Source organism: Strix aluco, chromosome 2, assembly GCF_031877795.1.
Source record: "Strix aluco isolate bStrAlu1 chromosome 2, bStrAlu1.hap1, whole genome shotgun sequence".
Classification (NCBI taxonomy): Eukaryota; Metazoa; Chordata; class Aves; order Strigiformes; family Strigidae; genus Strix; species Strix aluco.
Genome location: NC_133932.1, coordinates 117,821,708 through 117,841,927, shown reverse-complemented (window position 1 = coordinate 117,841,927; position 20,220 = coordinate 117,821,708). Strand labels below are relative to the sequence as shown.

The 20,220-nt window shown below is 41.4% G+C and overlaps 1 protein-coding gene across 1 annotated transcript in view; it reads left to right on the top strand.

Annotated features, from left to right (window-relative positions):
- The window catches only part of FGF9 (fibroblast growth factor 9), a 28,846-nt gene extending 10,304 nt beyond the window's left edge, over positions 1 to 18,542 (top strand). Inside the window, exon 3 of the mRNA XM_074816026.1 lies at positions 15,643 to 18,542. Coding sequence (XP_074672127.1) covers positions 15,643 to 15,888 — 246 coding nt within the window. The 3' untranslated portion in view covers positions 15,889 to 18,542. The remainder of the gene's footprint in view (positions 1 to 15,642) is intronic.
- Positions 18,543 to 20,220: the final 1,678 nt, after the last annotated feature.

The window sequence follows — 20,220 nt, the reverse complement described above, 5'->3', positions numbered from 1 at the left end:
AGAAATGACGCTAAAAATATGAAGCCATTCATAATGGAGAACTGGCAATCTATAGGGCCAGAATTCAAAGTTCAGGTTAAAATCTGATGGATGATATGGCTTATTGTCAGCCTCCAGAGATGGGACATACTAAAGAGTGATGATAATTGAATTACATTACTTCCAGTGAAATATAACCTCTAATGGCTACTCAGCGTGATGATGCTTTAAAGCCTTGTCAACACTAGCAATCCTAGTGCCTATATTTCAGCAACTGTCAGCTCTCGTAGAAACACTGAGATAAGCAGGCCTCAGAGCAGATTTTCATGTAGAATTGGCTGGACATTTTTAAGTGACAGTGTTTTGCTTTTGGTCAAAAAAATGTAGTTAATTGAATATGAAGTTCTCTGATGGAGCAAATGTTGCAGTCTGAACCAGAAGCAGAGCACAGTCCAGCACAGGATTATTTTTCTGGAGAGAGAAGAGATCACTTTAACTGAAATTAGTTTTGAGACTGATACGTGATAGGCTAAAGTTCAAGTTTTTTACCTGAATTAAGCAGAGCGGTCACTTGAGTTGAACTGTTCTGTAGCACCAGCAAGTTGTCCTTGTGCTGGAAGGTGGGTCTCTCTGTCTTGGTTTCTTCACTAAGGACCATGAAAAGCATCAGCTTTGTCATGGATCAGGTACACTCAGGTACACTGTTTCCCATGCACAACTGAATAGCAACCTAAGAAATACCTGATCCTGCTCTACATCAGCATTGTGGATCTAAGCAGGTGTGCTTCTGCAGGCATTCAGCACTGCAGCACTTGAAACTGCCAGAATAGATGCCCTGTGTCTATGATACTATCATATTTATATTCAAATTACTGTATGAAAAATGTATTGGGTGTGAATCAAATCAGCGACCTAAAAGACTCCTCTCCTTCTATATTTGTGTTTGAAACATTTGGCACACGAAAATTTTTCCCAGCATATTTGTGGTGCCACTGGAGATCAGACATATGGTGAAGCAGAGCAGCCAGAATGGGTGATTGCTGCCAATTTTTGTGAAAGGCAACAGTAAAGGCAGTTTCAGCGTATCTTTATCCAGACATGTTCCTCTTGGCCTTCTCAAAGTGCTTCTTTCCTCCTAGATTAGCTGCCTGACAAACTTCCCAACTTGCCGCCGTTACAGGGGGAAGTTTCTACTGCATCTTCTGCTTAAAAGAGCACAGTGACTCTCATGCTGCTCTCAGGCAGAAACATACAACATAAGGTGGTTGTTCTCAAGTTCCCACAGATTTAGCCAAGGAACGCTGAAGATACATGTATGTGGTACTGCAGAGAAGCCAGTGGTAGCCACATAGCTATATAGCTATAGACTTGGAGGCTGGTTGGTGTGAGCAGCTTTCTTTCCCTCCTGTCTCGCTCTGTTCCTGCTCTCCCTTTACCTTGCCTTCCCCTTGCAGCTGCAGCTATGACTCATCATGTTTCACAACAGCTACTGTGCTTGTCACTGGAGAGGAGGAAAAATCCAAACTACAGATAGGACCCAAAGGGTGTTAAGATGAGACACAGAGACCTTTTTCCTTCCTGAACGCCAAACGGCTCTTGCCAACACCTCTGACAAGAGTGTTAGCTGTGTTCCTCAGTGCCATGCCATGGGGTGAGGGAGGTCTTTCTGTTCAGTCCCATGACCTTCATGCCTTCATGGGCTCTCCCCACCCTCATGCTGCCCTGCACTGCTGCCCTTGGGAATATCAACAGTTGGCACCCGCATGGCAGGCAGCAATGTCACCCACACCATGGGGTGCCCATTAGTTGCATTGCAGGCTGTCCTCTGAGGCAGTCCTGTGCTACCTCGAGCACAGCAGGACAATGGGACACCCTCACCTCAGCTGCCCTCACTGTCCTGGGCTCTCCTGCAGTAGAGAGCTGTGCTACATCCCACTGCTGCCATCCCTGCCCCACCGATCTCCCATGGATATGGACCTGCCTCACTCCTCTTCTCAGACTAGATATAAGAAAGAAATTTTTTATGATGAGGGTGGTGAAACTCTAGGCAGCTTGCCTAGAAAGGCTGTAGGTACCCCTCCCTAGAAGTGTTCAAGGCCAGGTTGGATGGGGCTTTGAGCAACGTGATCTAGTTGAAGATGTCCCTGCTCGTTGCAGAGGGGTTGGAGTAGATGATCTTTAAAGGTCACTTCCAGCCCAGGCCATACTATGATTCTATGAAGTGCTGGTGTCTGCATTGCTTCTTGTGTTCTTGGCAGGTGACAAAAGGCAGCTCAGGTTGGATGCTTAGGAGGAAAATTGGGAGTTGGAAGATCTGGAGCAGCTACAGGGGGGAGCTGTGAGGAGGGGAGGAGGAGGTCAGGAGTGGAGTTGTTGGGGAAGGGGGAGAGGGCTAGGAGTGTTTGGAAGGAGAGGGGAGGGTAGAGAGCGAGAAAGGCTTCATGTGCTGACAGAGCCGAAGAGCGCAGATGTAGAGCCAGGGAGGGACGCTCTTCACTTCTGGTTTTCAGACTTAGAGGATATGTGCAGCAAAGTCAGATTTAGGACTGCTTGTAACAGGGTAATAAATTGCTGTCCTTCAAAAATTAACTGAAAACTTGCTTGTCTCAATGTTTTTGGGACACTAAATCCACCTTTTGTTCCTAAAACTACTGGGGAGCGGGTGGAGGAGGAGAGAGTACTGTCCTTGAAGAAGCATGTTTTCCTAGTAAGTCTGTGGGGAGGTGACGATATGCCTCTTCATTGTCCCAGCAAAATTGCACCTGCAGTGTTTTGTGCTTTTGTTTGGGTGCCCACAGTCCTGGAAGGACTATGCAGCTACAAAGACGGGTGAACAGCATTTTTTTTGACAAATAAAGGACAATTTTTCAAAGTTTTTCAAAACTCAGAATTGCTTGGTCTAAGTAAGGATTTGTTTTGCTGCATTCTAAAAATATCTTTTATGTTCCCATGCAAATAAGGGAAGGGAATTGTTCAGCCCTTCAAATGGTAGGTCAAGGTGCACGGAAACAACATGAAGAAAAAAACAGGTTGAAGGTGCATGTTGGAAACAGAATTTGGGCCAAGTATATGGTCACTACAGATATCTAAGAATAGGATAGATAAATAAATTACCCTGCAGTATCATTCACACTTTCCTGTTAAACCTCTGATCTAAAGCGATTCCATATGCTTCAGATTTATTTATTTTTTTTTTTAATAATCTGGATTATCTGTCTGTCAGTGTACATGCAGGTGCCTGTGGCTGAGGTGAGCCTGGAAACAGGACAGCTGCAGCACACAACAATTTCTGGAGGGACAATTAAATGCAATTTCCCCTGAGTGAAGGCGCAGACTTCTAGGGTGAGAATGGTCAAATCCCTGGAGGGATAATGGCTACGGCAGCAGGTTTAACACCCTTCTGTTTGTGTCTAAAATAATAAAGCGCCTTTTGATAAATGTTACAAATGGTAGAGAGGCAGAGGGAAGTTCCTGAGGTGGCTGAGTTGCAAGGAAAACCTGGCACTCCTGTGATCAAAAACCCGATGGTGTCTTTTAGCAGTAACAGATACCTGTGTCTTCCTGAGTTAATCCGCTTTAAGCAGAAGAGTTGCAAGAAACAGGCCTGTAGCTAATATGAAAGGGTAAACTTTGAGATCTGAAGAGGACCAGTTCAAAAGGTGCTTATGGTTCTGAATGTGAAGAAAACTTGAAACATCGTCAGAGATGCAGAAATCCTGTGGAAATGGTATCCCAGCAAGGGTGAAACTGCTAGGAAGGATTTGAAGACTAATAGGCTGTGGGTGCTTGGCAGAGGGTCTGTGAGGAATGGGAGAAGGGCAGGTTGCAGAAAAGCATGTGGCTTAGAGGTGTGGAAGCACAGGGATAAAATGGAAATTGCTGCAATAAAGCTGACTGGGGCCCTGAAACATATACTAAAATATAAAGCAAAAACTTTTTTAGCTATATAAATGAAAAGGGAACAGGAGTTTACTGAAGCTGGATAAATAGTTTCAAGGAAGCCTAGTATTTTATTTTGGTAGGAATTTCTTTTTCTAGAAATGGGAAATACGGTTGTGCTAATCTGCAGGGTTGTGTTAGGTATGACCCGCAGAAGAGAGCATTTGCTACAGTGGGTAAAATGAGTATTATTAGAAGACTTGGATGATAGATGGTGAAAAAACTGAAGAGAAGGCAGCAGTGGGGAGTGTTGAAAAGTACTAGACTGGAGTGAAGCTATTAGGGGAGTTTTTATGGGTTGGTCCTTGAGCTGATTTTATTCCCTGTTTTTTATTAGGGACATTAAACATCTTGTCATAAAAAAAGTAGTAGTGTGTTATTGAAATTGTTGCAAAGTTGGGAAGTATTTTCAGCACAGAAGGCAGCCTCACAGAAGGGACGTAGTGACCTAAAATATCCAAAATGTTTATACATGGTGCTCAGGGAGAGCTCGATCAGTGCCACTGCATATGGCACTGGTAGGATCCAGTCTAAATGCAAAGTGCAGTTGGTCACCTGTGTTAAAGAAGATTAATTGAAACTCAGACAGGTGCAGAAAGAACTTACTGGGATAATCAGAGGGATGAAAAGACTATCAAATGATAGAGTCTAAAGATCTTGGTTTATTTAGCCTGCAGAATGAAAACTGAGAGGGTATGCTCTTGGTCTCTGTAAATACATTGAGGTTTAACACCAAGGAGAGTAAAAAAGTTCTTGAAATAGAGAACAAGAATGAATTGGTTTGAATGGGTCACAAGAAAGCGTAGGCTGCATAATGAAGAAGTTTCAGGTCGTGAAGAAGTAAGATTTTGAGCTGGCCTGAGGAGTATTTGCAGGGAGGTAGGAAATGAAGCATAAATGTTTTCTCTCTGTGCTGTACGGTAGGAAACAGCTTTGTAATTGTGAATGTTTTCTTTGTGGAAGGCATAGGTCTGAGAAAAGCCCTGAAGCTTTAGTTACTTGGGAAGATTTGTCTACAACCTCATCTACTTCACCTTTGCAGATAGCCTCTCTCTGAATTAGGATGGGCAGCCTTGCTGAAAGCTGGGTACTGTTAAATGGTGTTCCTCACAGGTACCAGCGTTGGGGATGAGAGAAACTTAAACCCACTCAAGCAAGGTATGAGACTCTGTAGAAAAAAAAGGTCTTTTGAGATGTGGATACTGGTGTAGGAAGAATTGATAGGTGAATCAGATGCTTAACACAGATTATATGGGAGAAAGCTCTGTGAGACACTGCAGCTATTGTGGTTCTTTTTAAACTAAGGCTTCAGTCTGTTTTTTAAATCAGAATTTCACAGATTATAACACCTGTCACCAAAGAGGGACACCTACTAATAGTGTCCTGTGGGTCTTTGATTTTCCTCTGAGGACTTAATTCCAGATGCTTACTAGATCTGAGGATAATTTTATATGAGAGAAAACGCCCAGTAATATCCTTACCTTGGTCTTCAATTCTGTGCTGAACTTGGATTCTCACTACATGCCTGAGACAGGAAAGTATTAGATTAATTAAATTATATATGTGTGTGCTTATAAAGGTAAGCTTTGATAAAGCAAGATTCTACTTAAACCTTAATTTAATGATTTGTCTTCCCCTAATTAAAGATGTCTCAAATTTTGTATTCTTACAAAAATGAGAGATTAGAGGTGCTGCTTGAGGAGAAGCAAGGTGATCTTACACCTTGCAGAAACCCCCTTCCAGAAAGGGCAGTCCTGGTTCCCCGCCTCCGCTGTGTGCTTCTGCTTCCTTCCTTGCTCCAACTCCAGCACCCATCTGACCTGTCAGGAGGCTAATTTAGGAATCTAAAGCCACAGAAGAAAACTTGCCTTTTTTTTGTAGGGTTGCTTCTCTGCCGGTTTAGCTTCCTGAACTGGCTTGTTGCCTGTTTGGGGAAGCACTAGTGCTCAACGGGAGGATCAGCTGCAGTGTGGGATGGGAGAGGAGTTGAGTACCGCACTGTCAACAGCGAGCAGTTGTTGAAGTGGCATAACTGGATTGCAAACCCAAATCCTACCCAGCGAGGAAGTGTGGGACATGTTCAGTTTGAATATCTTCAGATTCAGTTCTTTGCAGTTGAGTAGCTCCCCAGTCGCTGCAGCCCTGAATGTTTCTGGAGCTAGCTGTGTTAACGATACGGAGGTGTGAAAAGGTTCAGTGTCTTCAGTTGATCTGAGAATACTATGTTGAAGTGACATGCTAAAAGAGCATCAGCAGCAGTGACATACTGAGATATGCTTGGGGATTATTCGCTGCATCAGATAAAGATCTGATGTGCTCTGTTTCTGACTCAGGAGCCAGTGGGATGTGAATGTGGCACTCTTTCTCATTTTACCATTCATTATTTTCAAAGACAGAGTAGAAGAAGTCTGCCCTGCGGGGACTTCATTAGGGATTTTGTCTAGGCTGAGATTTGCTTTGCCGTTTGAATGTGCTGAGGCTGATTTGGTGATGTGCAGTATGCACTTCATTTGTGTTGCATTCAAAAAGCTTAAGAAATAAAGCTCGTTACAGTGCAAATCCATTCTTCCGCCCTCTATAAAGCCCTTTGGTTTCTTTTTTCATTCCTTTTTAAAAGGCAGACCTCTGCTGTTACTTTTGATTTCAAGATCAGATTTTTTATTCGTGTTCCATGTCTGCTGCTGAGGAAAAACTTGGCTTCTGGTGTGGATGCTGCATGCTTTTGAGGTCTGGCCCAGGCTGTGTATCTTTAATCTGCTAAACTTTACTCTTCAAATTTAACACAATTATGGAGGCAACTGTGACTCAGGAGAAATTTTGACTTGATTCTATTATGGTTGAAATGCCATTGACTTCAATGGAATCAGGATTAGACCTGCTCCTGTAAAACCACCAATTAATTTTATGGTTGTGTCAGCAGACCCCAATCAAGATAAGAGCTCTACTGTATTCATCATTTTAAAAACCTAAATCTAGACAGGGTTCCTGCACATGAGAGTCTGCAATCTAAAGACAGTCTTTTAACATGTAAATGTTTATTGCTTTTGCATAGCAAGGGGGATTTTGGCCTGCTGATGCCTTTGTTAGGACAGCATCTAGTGTGTAATCTGGACTTGGAACAGGAAACTTATTGGGGAAGACTTCAGGAAAATCCTTTGAATCATTTTAGAATATACAAATATTGTAAAATTTAAACAAAATAATCAGGTTTTTTTTCTTTATACCTTAAAAATCTGAACTCTTTGGAAGGTCCGTGTGCTGCTGGTACCTGGTAGACCAACTGCCTGGTCTTTGAGCATTTCAGTCACCAGTTCTGTTGAAGTTGTTATTATATATCTTTTTTTTTTTTTTTTTTTTTTTTCTGACAGATTGACAACTTCTTTCATCAAAGCTGAAATTAACTGCTGAAATTAACTGCATGGCTAAAGTCTGACCCACTGAAAGACAGGTCCACTGATGTGTATGTGTGTGTGAGGAGTAGGGGGCTCACAGAGGAGCAGAGCCACCCAACTTCCTCCAGTGTTTCCCAAAGGCTGGGTCGGCTCTGTCACTGAGAACCTAAGACAGGGCATAGCAACACCAAAGATATGTGGATTTTCTGAGAAATCTTAGGGAAATCTTTTTTGTCTTACTCAGAAAGTGAAATTCTAAAAATTGTGTATCTAGATCCATGATTTTATGGTGGGATTGCCTCTGGGAAAAGAAATGGGGGAAGTGTCCAAAGAGTCATCTCTGGCGAGGCCGCTTATGAGAAATGTTTGCCAATGGAGGAGCACTGCTGTCTAAAAGGGCAAACCTGACATCTTTTCTTCAGCAGCAACTCTTTGAAATGCTGGCCTTCCTTTGTGTCCAAAAAAGGTGGGAAATTAAAAGGCCTCATTTTTAAACAACTTAAACTGCATATGCAATTGAGTCCTGCCAGGTAAAGATCTTAGAGTACCAACCCTTTGCTGTACTGCCCACCAAAGTGCTGTAGATTTTAAAATCTCTCTGGCAAATGTATTGGTTTCCAAGACTCTAGGGGATGTTTGGAATTTCAGCAAGGAGGACTGGATCTTTCCAAAATGTGAGTCTGTGAAGCTTTGTTTATTTGATTACCCCCATCCAGAATGACAATGTGGTCAGTAATGTGCCTGTCCTCTGAGCCAGTACCTAGCAGGTACCTTTACATAAAATCAATAACAAAATATAGAGACAGGCTTTTGTTCATCACTCCTTGACCAAATCATCTTGCTGAAAGAATAAAACATGAAGTACTTTTACAGCATACATTTTCATCACTAGATATGTATTTTAATTATTTGGTCCCCACGGCAAAGTGTTTTATGAAGGGCCCTGAGTGTTCTGCTGTTTTTATGATGACACCTTGAAGGTGAGGGATAAGGTGCTTGTCTAAGGATGGATAAATCCAGTTTGGGGGGTACTCACTGAGTGTAGAGACTCATGCAGGTTAAGTACTTTTTATCACCCACTTTACAATGTCTTTCAGCATGTGAGTTTAGCTGCTCCTGCAAAAGGCAGCACTTTCTGCTGAAGGAGGGCTATCTTTCCTTTAACCCAGTGTTCTGTGCTTAGAGAATAAAGTAAACAATACTGTAAGCAAAGTAAAAAATACTGAAAAAACACTTTGATGCTATGCTCCATCTTAGTTGTATTTAAGGAAAGCATGTTTTATTTAAAAATCTCTATTCAGTTAAAAGCTTAACTAGTATTTCAGGCTGAAGAGAGTGTGTGTAGCTGTAGGATAATAGCCCTGGTTTGACATACACGTTTTCTTTTGATAGAAGAGAATTTGTGGAGTGGGGAGCCGGGGTAGGTCAAGTTACAGCTTTCAGTAAATCTGAGCGTGCCTGAAATGGTTCTTTTAGTTCTTAAAATATTTGTTGCCTTTTTATCATTGCATGCCTGATCCAAGTTCCATTTAAGCTGATGGGAACTTTTCTCCTGTCTTCTTTAAAAATTGGCTCCGGCCCCCATATCAGATTGCATACCACCTTGCTTTCTGATTCTTGGAAGGGTTCAGCCAAGCGTTATGAATTAGATGCTTAGATAACATTGATGACTGCAGTTCTTGATTGTGCCAGGGAAACCAAAAATAAAATAGAGGTCAGAAGTGTGACTAGTAAATGGCACAGTGTGGGCCCGGTTCTGCTGGCGCAGAAGGGAGGGGGACACACCTGCTTGTTTATTTTGTTTTTTAAGAGTTGACTTCGTCCCTGTCCTGCTCTGTTGTGGCGCGGAGAAGGAAGCTCTTCAGCTCCCAGAGAAATGGCTCTGTGACAGCTTATGTGGCCCAAGGCGTGTCCCTGGAGCTTTGTCATTACTTCCAACAGCAGCACAAGCAGACGCTGGGTGTTTAGGTGAAAGTGAGATTTCATCTAATGCACTTGGCTGGGCAGATCCAAATGAAACCTTTATGGACATAAACATGGTTGCTGGTAGACAGCCTGTGCTGGCAGATGCAAGCTCAGGCACAGTGGGGTTGCTCTCCTATAATGATTCTATGTCCAGGGAGGGCATGCTTAAAGTTTGACAGATGCTGCAAACTTGAAATCCCAAAGGAGTGGATATCAGTAAAATCAAGAGCTGTGGATTTGGCAGTGGCAAAAATGGATGGAGGCCTAATCGGCATCTCATCCTCCTGCAGCTCATGTCAGAAGAGCTCTGTAAACAACCTTGGGATAGTGTAGTGCTGGATCCCAGTCTGGTTCCTCCAGAGGAGGTCCATGATGGTGTGGAGAGCAAGGGAGGAGGAAAAGAGAGGCAGTGGGGCAAAGGGGAGAAGCAATGAAATCCCTGCTGACAGTCTCCTTGGATTTTATTGTTGATGCTGGAGTCTGCTTGCTTTGTTCAGGAAGCTCTGCTTTTCTGTAGCCTTCATTGGGACGTGGAAGTGCCATGGTGTCTGTATCTGTGTAGCTATTGTGGCTTTTGATGATAAAGCTCCAAAGGGGAGCAGGTTCTGCCTGAGCTTGGGAACTTTACAAGCTTTTTGTATGAAAAATATTAGTTTTTAAGCATGCTCATAACTGCTCCATGGCAGTAGTACAGAACAGTGACACTTTTTTTTGGTGAGGATTTATGTATAATAAAAACTTTATACAAATTAACTAGAAGTTTAGGAGGAGAAACTAAGATGAATGCTCCATCTCTGTGAAGGTACAAGGTGGCCTCAGGTAGGGAGAATGCAGTTGCCCAACTGTGGTTTTGCTAGGACATCTTGCCTAATTTCCCTCATCTTATAAAAAGTGCCATGAAATATGAAATGCATGTATGTGAGTGGCAGCCTGGCTATTTGCTTGGTCTCTCTTCTGGCCCCTCAGGGTTTCCTGCTGTTGTTCTGAAGTGCTCCTGGAGAAGCCCTGACACAAACACAAACAAACAGTCAGCTAGTCCTTTTGGCAGATGTTTTTTTCTCTTCTTTTTTTCCCCATGTTCTATCAAATTATTAAACAAAGCATTCTGAAAAAACACTACTTGGAGAAACTGTTCAAAGAAAACTCTGTGACATCCACCAAGTCAGACAGTGTGCAGGGCTTGCCTCACAGTGCTGTCTAACTTGGAAAGGAAAGTGGCACTGCTCAGACACTGTTTTTTGCCTTGTTATTGTGGCTGGAGGTTGTCCACCCAGCCAGAGACTAACAGGCTTAACATGGGAGATCAGACAACACCACAGCAAATGCTAAACTACACCTTTATTTATTACAGCTCTGGATGAGTGTTAATTATTAGCTGAAAGTAGTATGTTCTAGAGGCTGATTGCATTACAGCATGGGAAGGGCCAACTGCATGTGAAATGTGTCTGTTTGTAGTCAGAACAGCAAAGAAAACCACTTTGGAAGAGAATAGGGATTTTTTTGTTGTTGTTTGTCTTTGCTACATATGCAGTTTTTATTAACGTCATGTAGCCATAATGAGGGATTTGCATGAATTTATTAGGAGACTGTTTTAAACATGATTTTATTAGAGACAGGGTGGATTAACGTGGTGATAACGTGCAGCAGGTATGTAGGAAGTGCTGACTACATCACATATACTTCTTGTTAATAGCTGTTTGGACTTCTAGATTAGGTGTTTTCTTGTGAAGTGTCTATTTAATCAGTGTAGCAGTCTGTAAAAGGGGAAACTGTATGTGGCATAGAACAGAATAGTTTGCTAGACATGAAATGTGTTTGTTGTGATTTTAGGACTGGTGGTCTGAAGGGGTTTCCTTTTGTCAGGTTACAAAATAAATAGGAGTCTTAGCTCTGTAAGGTTATTTAAAAGAAAAAAGAATGCTGATGTGTTTTATACAGGATCCTGTACTTTGCTTTCAACTACTAAGCAGCACAAATGTCATACCATTCTTTAGAGTCATGAAACCATTCTATGGGTAGTGTACATGTGTTTTGCCTATCTCCACTTATTTCCAATTAGCTGCTTCACAGGGATATCTATTTTTAAACAAGCTGGCAAATATTATGTTGTGATGGCTGTAACTATGTACTTTATTGTTTTACAATCTCACTTTTAGTCAATCTACCTGGAAATAGGATGACATAATTATTTTTCTCCCTGGTTAGATGGTGGAGAATGTAGGAAGGGAAAGGGATTCAGGGTTTGCTTGACCAGGCATTAGCAGACTTCTAAATTAAATCTGCCTTGGGTTTCTGCCCTTGTGATACGTGAATCTTTGCATAATTCAATTATTTGAACGTTCTGAATTAAATAACATGTTAAAAAAAACTCAACAGATAAAGCATGGAAATGTAGTAAAATGAGAATCAATCACTTTGTAGTGCAATACTCTATGGACAGTCCTCAAAGAAAACATGTGGTATGTGGTACAACATCTGATTTATATAATTTTGAGGTCACCTCCTTATCTGACCCCTGAAATAAATGATTTGATCAAGGCAAACAGCCTCCCCTTTCACAGGAGTGCAGGTTGCTTTCCATAGCTGTTCTAGTTGAGTATGTTTGATGTTTGAATCAGTCTTCGACAAAGATGTCTAGTGACATTAAGTATGGTGCAAGGAAGTATTGGTACTGGAAAAATGATAGAGAAGTCAGTTGCTAGAATAAAAGCATGCAAAAATGGCTGTATTCTAGGGCTAAATCTTGCTTTTTTGACTGTGAGCAAGAAGGGGCAATGCAAGCCAATTGTAATCAGGAAACACCATCTCCTTCCCATACCGGGGGAGTAGGCTTTCAGCAAGGCTTTTCCATTCTAAGTTGGTGAGGCAAGAAGGTGCTTGTTGGCAGGAGGACCAGCCTCACCCCTGTATTATTCTAATTTCTGGCTTGAATAGAGGCATGTGTGCTCAAAACATGAGTGTAAGTTAGTGTTAGGTAGTGTTTTGGTAGTACATGGTTTAGTTGTGGATTTGGCAGTGTTAGGTTAACAGTTGGACTCACTGATCTTAAAGGTCTTTTTCAACCTAAATGATTCTATAATTCTACATAGATGACTATCCTAGTGGATATTGGTTTCTGTCTGTCGTGGTACTAGATGAGCCATTATTGTAAGGATCTTCCAGGGCATGGGAAGAAGGATATGCTGGGATTTTGGTCCCCGCATTATTTTCAGGGCCCGATCCAAAGTCACCAACACCAATTTACTCCAGTGCTCCTGACTACAACCACAATTTCTAGGTGTCCTAGAAGGAAATGGTTTATGAATTTATAAAGAAATTATTTCACTTCTCTGAAAGTGTGATTGCTAGTGTCCCTACATATCTGAACCTGCATCCTAATTGCTCTGCTCATGTTCTGCAAGTTAATGTTGAAGTATTTGCCTGCTGTCTATACATGAATTTCTGAGAATTTTGGTGAAGGACAAAAGATATGTAGCTGTGTTGTAAGAGGATGAAAAGTTAAAACAGGATAAGCTTGTAAAATAAAGATTGAATCTGTGAGCTTGAAATCCATTGAACTCATCCAGAGCACAGTACAATGCAAACCCTCTTATTCAAGGTCTGCTAGTTAAGTGTACCACAGCACTGCCATGATCCATCAAACCTGCCAGATAAAGAGAGGCTATTTTAAAATTTCCCCTTCAGGGCATGGGGAAGTACTGTTCTTTCAAAGATAGAAATTTATGATGATGCTAAAAAAAATGCAGATGAAGTGAATAATTAATGAATTCAAGACAGGACTGAAATATCTTCCTAAAATGTTGCTATTTTTACCAGGGAGTGTTTCTGCAGTGCTTGTCATGTGATCCTATTGCCTTCTGAGAGCAGGAAAACAATTTGAATTAGTTTCTCTTTCCCCATGGACCTATAGGCCCAGCATATAATACCCCTTAGCATCTGCTTCTACCTTAAAGCAAACAAAGTGATTTTAGATCTCACGCAAAATAAAACACTAATGAAAGCTGTACTTAAAGACAATTTTTACAGCAGCTGAGTAGTTTTTATAATAGTTCATACACTGATTCTGTACAAGGGGGCTACTGCAATGAGTGCAACTTTCAGCTGCCTCTGAGCTCCAGTAATACTCATTGTTGCCGCAGTTTCTAGCTGTCGAAGGACATAGAGGTAATTATCAATAGGAGGTTGCAGGATCTGGCCCATAGATAAGGATTTAATGTAAACAGATTTATGCTGTTTTTCCCTACAACCAGTATGGAGTGTTGCTATGTTTGAGCTGCTTTGCACATTAAAAATATTATAGTCAGAAACACCTCTAAAATGTTATATACAGCCGTCATATGCACATGCTCACGTTTCTGCATGCGCTGCTCAGCTGGACCCTAGGGAGGGAAGTCTCCTGGTCGAACTGCAGGAGAGGGTGCGAAGGATGGGACTGCTGTCTTCTTGTCAGCCACAGGCCCCTCCTGTGCCTGTGCAAGCTGCAGCCACCCAGGTCACACAGGACATGGCCACTGCTGCAGTGAATACTTGTATTTAACATCCAAAACCTGGTCCTGAAGGGGATTTCTCCTTCCTGAAGGGTGATGAGGTTCCCAATGCCCATCAAAGGGGAAGTCAGGAGCTGTTTACTTGATACCTTTCTTGCCTACTGGAGCTGCCACAGGTTGAACTTAGAAGAAACCTCCAAATTCCAAACCTTTAGGCACTGAGGAGGACCCTGGCTTTGTAGCCCAGTACTCAGTTCAGAGGGGTGCTTTGGCTTGCTCTATCCACTTGTGCAGGAGTTGTTCTCCCCACATGGGATAGTTTCTGGGTGACTCCTGTAAGGTGCACAGGGCTCCTTGGACCTGGCTGGGACCCCAGTCCCCAACCCTATTGGGCTGCAGAGCTCTACTCCAGGAGCAGCATGCTTGCCATGCAAAGCAGCAGTGAAATCACAGAATCACAGAATCGTCTAGGTTGGAAAAGACCTTGAAGATCATCTAGTCCAACCATTAACCTAGCAATGACAGCTGAGTCCCGAGAAGCCGAGGTGGCCCCAAAGGTGCCTGCAGTCCCAGGGCAAGCTGCAAGCTTCAGTGATGGTGGGTTTTGGGAAGCTCCTGGATTAAGCCATGGATGATGGCTTCTTGGGGACACTGGACCTTGAGCTGTGGCCCCTTACTTGTGTTCAGGTACACATTTATGGCTTAGGTGCTTTGCTGCATCTGATCCTTGGTCTTCCTTCTCTATGTTTTCCCTCCCTGTGTATCTATCTAAAAGGACTGTTTTAAGATTTAATTTCCACATGCACAGAAGTCTGTGTTGTGTGGAGCTTTGTAATAATTAGAAATTGATCCTCAGCTGGAAACTCAGTTTGGTGTGAGTGCTATTCAAGTGAGAACTCTTGTTATGAAAAAATATATTAAATTGTCATTATTATGTTTTTTGTGCCAGCTGAAAAGACTGTTTCCAGGCTCTCCCATGTTAGAGCTCCACCACCTTTTTTTCAGTCTTCTTACTCAGTCATTTGTGTGAGTTCTTCATAAAATTAATCTGGTTATCAGGTGGCTGCTTTTTAAGTGAACCTCATCTATTTAGACCAAAAGGATGTAGAGAGGTACACACAGACTGAATAAGTGGGTGAACTGGAAGGAGTGGGAGTCTGTGGCAGGGGGATCTGATGAATGGTTGATGTCTTCAGTGGGTCCTGTCAGTAGGGCAGGACACGAGGACAACCCCAGTAAAGGAAGCCTGGAGGAGTTTCCTCACCTAACTTTGTCTCGGCCCATGGGGTTGTGCTCCTGTTTGAAGCTGTCTTGGGTTGTGGTTCTGTGATACAAATCATAAACCAAATGAAGGATAGTAAACTGTATCTTTTAAAATTAATGAAATACATTGAGTTCTCCATGCAATGAAAGGACATAGACATTTTAAGGCCCTAAATTGTATTGCAGCTCTGCAAACCAGTTCTAGTTTTCTTTGTTTATGTCTGTTTGTTCGAACGCCTGCACTCACGATTGAAGCAATTAGTTATATAAGTCCAGTCATGTCTTGTGAGCTGCTTGGGAATGATCAGAAATGAAAATATCTGTTTTCAGTTTTGTCGTTCAGTTTTGATTTGGAGAGTGAGGCTTTTGGAGAATAATTTTTTCTTCACATAGAGTTATCTACCCTTATGACTGCTTAATGAAATACTATGATGCAATACTAATGAAATACTATAATGCAATACAACTTTACTTAGCTAAAACTAGAAATATTGAGTTCATTTTGTGAATTGAGCAAGGAGGTACTGATTTCAAGCTGTGAAAATAGTAATTCTTTTAAAAACAGCTTATTTTTGTGGCTATCTATCTCCTTACTGCTTTTTCTTTTCTTTCCATAGGAAAAATTAACCCAGGAATGTGTATTCAGAGAGCAGTTTGAAGAAAACTGGTATAACACATATTCTTCAAATCTATATAAACATGTGGACACTGGAAGACGATACTACGTTGCGTTAAATAAAGATGGGACTCCAAGAGAAGGGACTAGGACTAAACGGCATCAAAAATTTACACATTTTTTACCTAGACCAGTGGACCCTGAGAAAGTACCGGAACTATATAAGGATATTTTAAGCCAAAGTTGACAAAGACAATTCCTTCACTTGAGCCCTTAAAAAGTAACCACTATAAAGGTTTCATGCGGTGGGTTCTTATTGATTAGCTGTGTCATCACATCAGCTCCACTGTTGCCAAACTTTGTCGCATGCATAATGTATGATGGAGGCTTGGATGGAACATGCTGATTTTGTTCTGCACTTAAAGGTTTGTCCTCCTGGAGGAGAGCCTATGCCCACTCGCTTGATTTAGTATGAGAGGGAGCGCGAGAGAGTGAGTGCGAGAGAGAGAGAAAGGGAGAGGATGAATGGGAGTGAGAGCGCGAGAGAGAGGAGCCAAGGGGAGGAGGAGGAGAAAGGCCTGATGCATGCTGGGGAATAGACACGCTTTTAAATTTTTGATCAGTTGTACTTCATCATATATCAGCATAGCTGCCATACTTTGATTCATCAGGATTTTTGGCTGGTGGCCTGCTCAAGTGTACGCTGCATTTACAAAGGCATGGAGGGTGCAGTCTTACTTAAACAAGAGACTTTTCAGTTAATTGCTCTCTGGGTCTCACCCCACTGAGTTTAAAGCAAAGACCTCTTAGTAAAAAAATAAAAATAAAAAGTTAAATTTATTTATAGAAATTCCAAAGGCAACATTTTATTTATTTTATATATTTATTTATTATATAGAGTTTATTTTTAATGAAATATGTACAGGCCAGATAGGCATTTTGGAAGCTCTAGGCTCTGTAAGCATTAAACTGGCAAAGGCCACTATGAACCTGTGGTAAATTCATGCAAGTAAATATAAAGGTGCATGGATAAAAAAAACCAACAATAAAAAGGTAATAATAATAATAAATTCTAGTGACCCTCATGTACTAAAGGCGACAATCTCTTTTGTGCCCGTATTATTGTACAAGTATGCACACCACTCATGACACTGAGTCCTCACTCTTCTGACTGCTTGTTTCATAGCTTACCCCCAGAGGATTAAAGAGAAAACTGGGTCTTCAACTTTATGTGTCTGTAATATTTCCTCTCTGATAAAGTGACTTCTTACATTGTTGTAAACTTCACAGCTGTGGAAAATATAGGGGTTGGAATATATTCTACTTGTTAAAACCTACTGCAGATTATACCAAAGCTAAATGATAAACATGCCTTTTTTTTTTTTCCTAAAGCAGAATGCCAGAAACAACATAAGTAATACCAACAATTGTACTAATTTTAAGATTCCACAAATAGCACATAACGGTTTCAGAGGGCAAGAACCAGGTTAACAGGATCACTCTTGTAAACATGTTTATTTGTGCACTTGACTATCTACTATGAAATTATACAAGTTCCATAGGGGTCATTGTAACATCTTTTATGGAAAATTGCTTTCAGTGTGAACTGTCATAATACATGATATTAGCACCCTTCCTAAAGTAAAACTTGCAAAATGAAACTAATAAATCTCTATCAATAATGACAATGAGGGGGACAGTATTAGACTTTTTTTTTTCCTAAAGTATGTTCAAATATTCATGAACCATAAGTGAGCTGACAGTATGTAATATTTAAGGCATTGTAGCATTTTATGTTAAGCACACAAACATGTTGATTAGCAGTTACCATTTGGGAATTAACCCTTAGGAAGAGGCATTTTTTCCCCAGTACCCTGAAGGAAAAAAAAAAAGAGAGAAATCACGTAAGGTCTGTCTGACAAATGCATTTTGTAGTTGTTGTATCCCTTAGGATTTGAATCCAGTGCCATTACATTGAGTGTAACCTTTGCCATTGGATCTGTGGGGAGCGTGGCTGGTTCTGACACCCATGGCTGTCTGCAGAGGCACAGAGGCTGAGCACAGATGTGCTGTCGAGGAGCTATACATAAGTTTGTAGCCTATTCATAATTAAGTAATTTTTGCTCTAAGGCACTCTTGTCCATGTGATATATATTATTTGAAACATAATTCTGTTCTGGAATAACCTCTGGCTTAGTGTCTTGAACGAACATGACCTTTCTGTACTCAAGCAGGTAGGGGGGGGACACGTCTCAACTAGTGATATCAATAATCTTAAATAAAATGTGGCATTTTATTATAATTGTTTATGAATGATAAAGATATGTGAATTACGTTAGTTGATTTGTAGGATACAGTTAGACATACTTGTCTAGGGACTGTTACTGCCTAGGAATTTACAGTCTTCGTCTGCAGCCCACAAGTTTGTTTTTAACCCTTCGGAGCTGCTGAGACCCGCAGGCAGTTTGGCTCCTGCGGGTCAACCGGGTGCTGAATCGTTTGTCTGGGTGGTGCAAAGCCATGCTGGACCATAGGAAAAGAAAGCATGCTTCTGGGGAGGACTAGGGTTCATCGCCCAGTATTAAACAGATCAACCCTACCACAAGGAAGGGAGGTTACAACTCTCTGCTTGTTCACTAAATCTGACATACACCAGGAAATTAATTGCAAAGGTTAAAAATACCATGAGTTGAGGCCACAATACTAGGCCACGGTTTGAGTTTTAATGTTAAATTGAATTGGATTTTTAGTCATAGGCAAATCATTACTACTAGTTAATATGTTTTATTTAATTTATTTTTTTTGTATTTTTCTAAAGAAAGAATTAAATGCAAGAAAAATGTTATGAGTTTATGGCAGTCCATATCAATAAACTGTAACCGATTTACTCGAATAACCCATAATGGTGTGTAAATACTGACTTTATGTAAATATAGAAACATGTAATTTAACATAGGCATTATTGCGAGACTGGATGGTCCAGTTTGCCACTCCCTGCAGGTTCACTGGGTCAAATTCGGCCTGTTTTGGGTAGCAAACAACAGATTCTGTTCGGTCACTTGTGTAAAATGAGTTATTTCTATTTGTTTTCTGCGGGGGATGGGCAAAACCATCATTACCTGGGTGCTGCTTAGCTCCTTTGCCAAGGCATGAAGCCCTCCCGCTCCTTATGTGATCCTGCTAAAACAGGGCTGGAGAGAGCTGACATGGCAAAGCGGGGAGGCTTGCAGTGCTGCTCCTCCTGTGCTGTGGACAAACAGAAGTCTTAATTTTCTAGTGCTGTCCAACTGGTACCTTTCTTGAGCACTAAAATCACTTGAAGAAAAATCTGAGGGAAAAACAAAAGAACAATTGGTCTTATATACTTGATATTCTGTAATGGTGTGTAAATACATACAGAATTCTGTAATTTGTATAAATACATTGCTATAGAATTTTGAAAATTGGTATTATTTGCTTGATGTCCCTTCAGAGCATGCTCTTATAACCATGCACATGTGTAACAACGAGATTGCACAAAGAAGTCCTTTCTTGTTCCTAGAAAGGGTGAGAGAAAATTCCAGGAAGACCAAAACCATCAATATTTTCTATATCTTTTTGCTAGATTGGAAGAAAGCAGTGGAATATCTTTTTGGCAAGAATTGCCTTAGCATTTCACTTGAATCAGATCTATCTGGGCAAGCAGCATGGGCAAAAAGGTGATGGAGAGCCAGAGCAATGTTATGTATGGGCTGTTTTTTTGCTGCATCTGGTAACGTGTTGGGCAGCGCTCCCAAACTTAAGTGGAGTGGATGAAACCTATCAGAGCTGGGCAGTGCAGAGAGTGGCAAGAGAAAAATCGGAGGAAAGCTGTCTTAAATTGTCACCAATCAGTGCAGAACTTAAACTGCCTGCCAACTAGAAGGAGAAAAAGATGCCTTTCATAAATGACTGGTTGTAACATGTGGAGACTGGAGATGGGACTCTCTGGTGTAAAAAGTCAAGCATTGCTATTGTCCCCCTGGAAGAAGATAAATGTGGGTTTAATAAATATACAAATAGGAGGGAGTTGGAAGAGACTGCTTCCAAGGCAGTCTCTAAGTTCCTTTAGAGACAGAATATGGCAGGAGGTAAGAGAAGATGCATCTGCAGCATGTCTTTCAGAGTCCCTTGCATCATCATCTTAGCTTATGCTCTGCTCTGCATACTCTTGTATCAAGTAAAGAAGCGAATATAAGGTCCAACTCTGTTACCCATTATTATAGGACTAGAAACAGATGGGCTGTGCCCTTTGTAAGAACTCCTGCCCCAGCTAGTGAATTCTTACAAGGTCCCTGTGAGGTACATCAGCAGACACAGCGGCAGGAATATGGCCGGGTTCCTTACAACTGCAGTTTGTTTTGCAGAAATGTGAGGTACTGGATTCTTTGAAATTTTGACGAAATCTTGGAAACTCAGCCCCTGCTCATGTAGCTGTGTATGTGTAGGCAGCCCTATTTGTAAATAGGGACTCTGGGGGAAGAAGTAAGCAACGTTGTCCTCAGTATTTTTTTCCACACAGCATATCATTTACTGATCTGAGAATAGAAACCAGAAGACT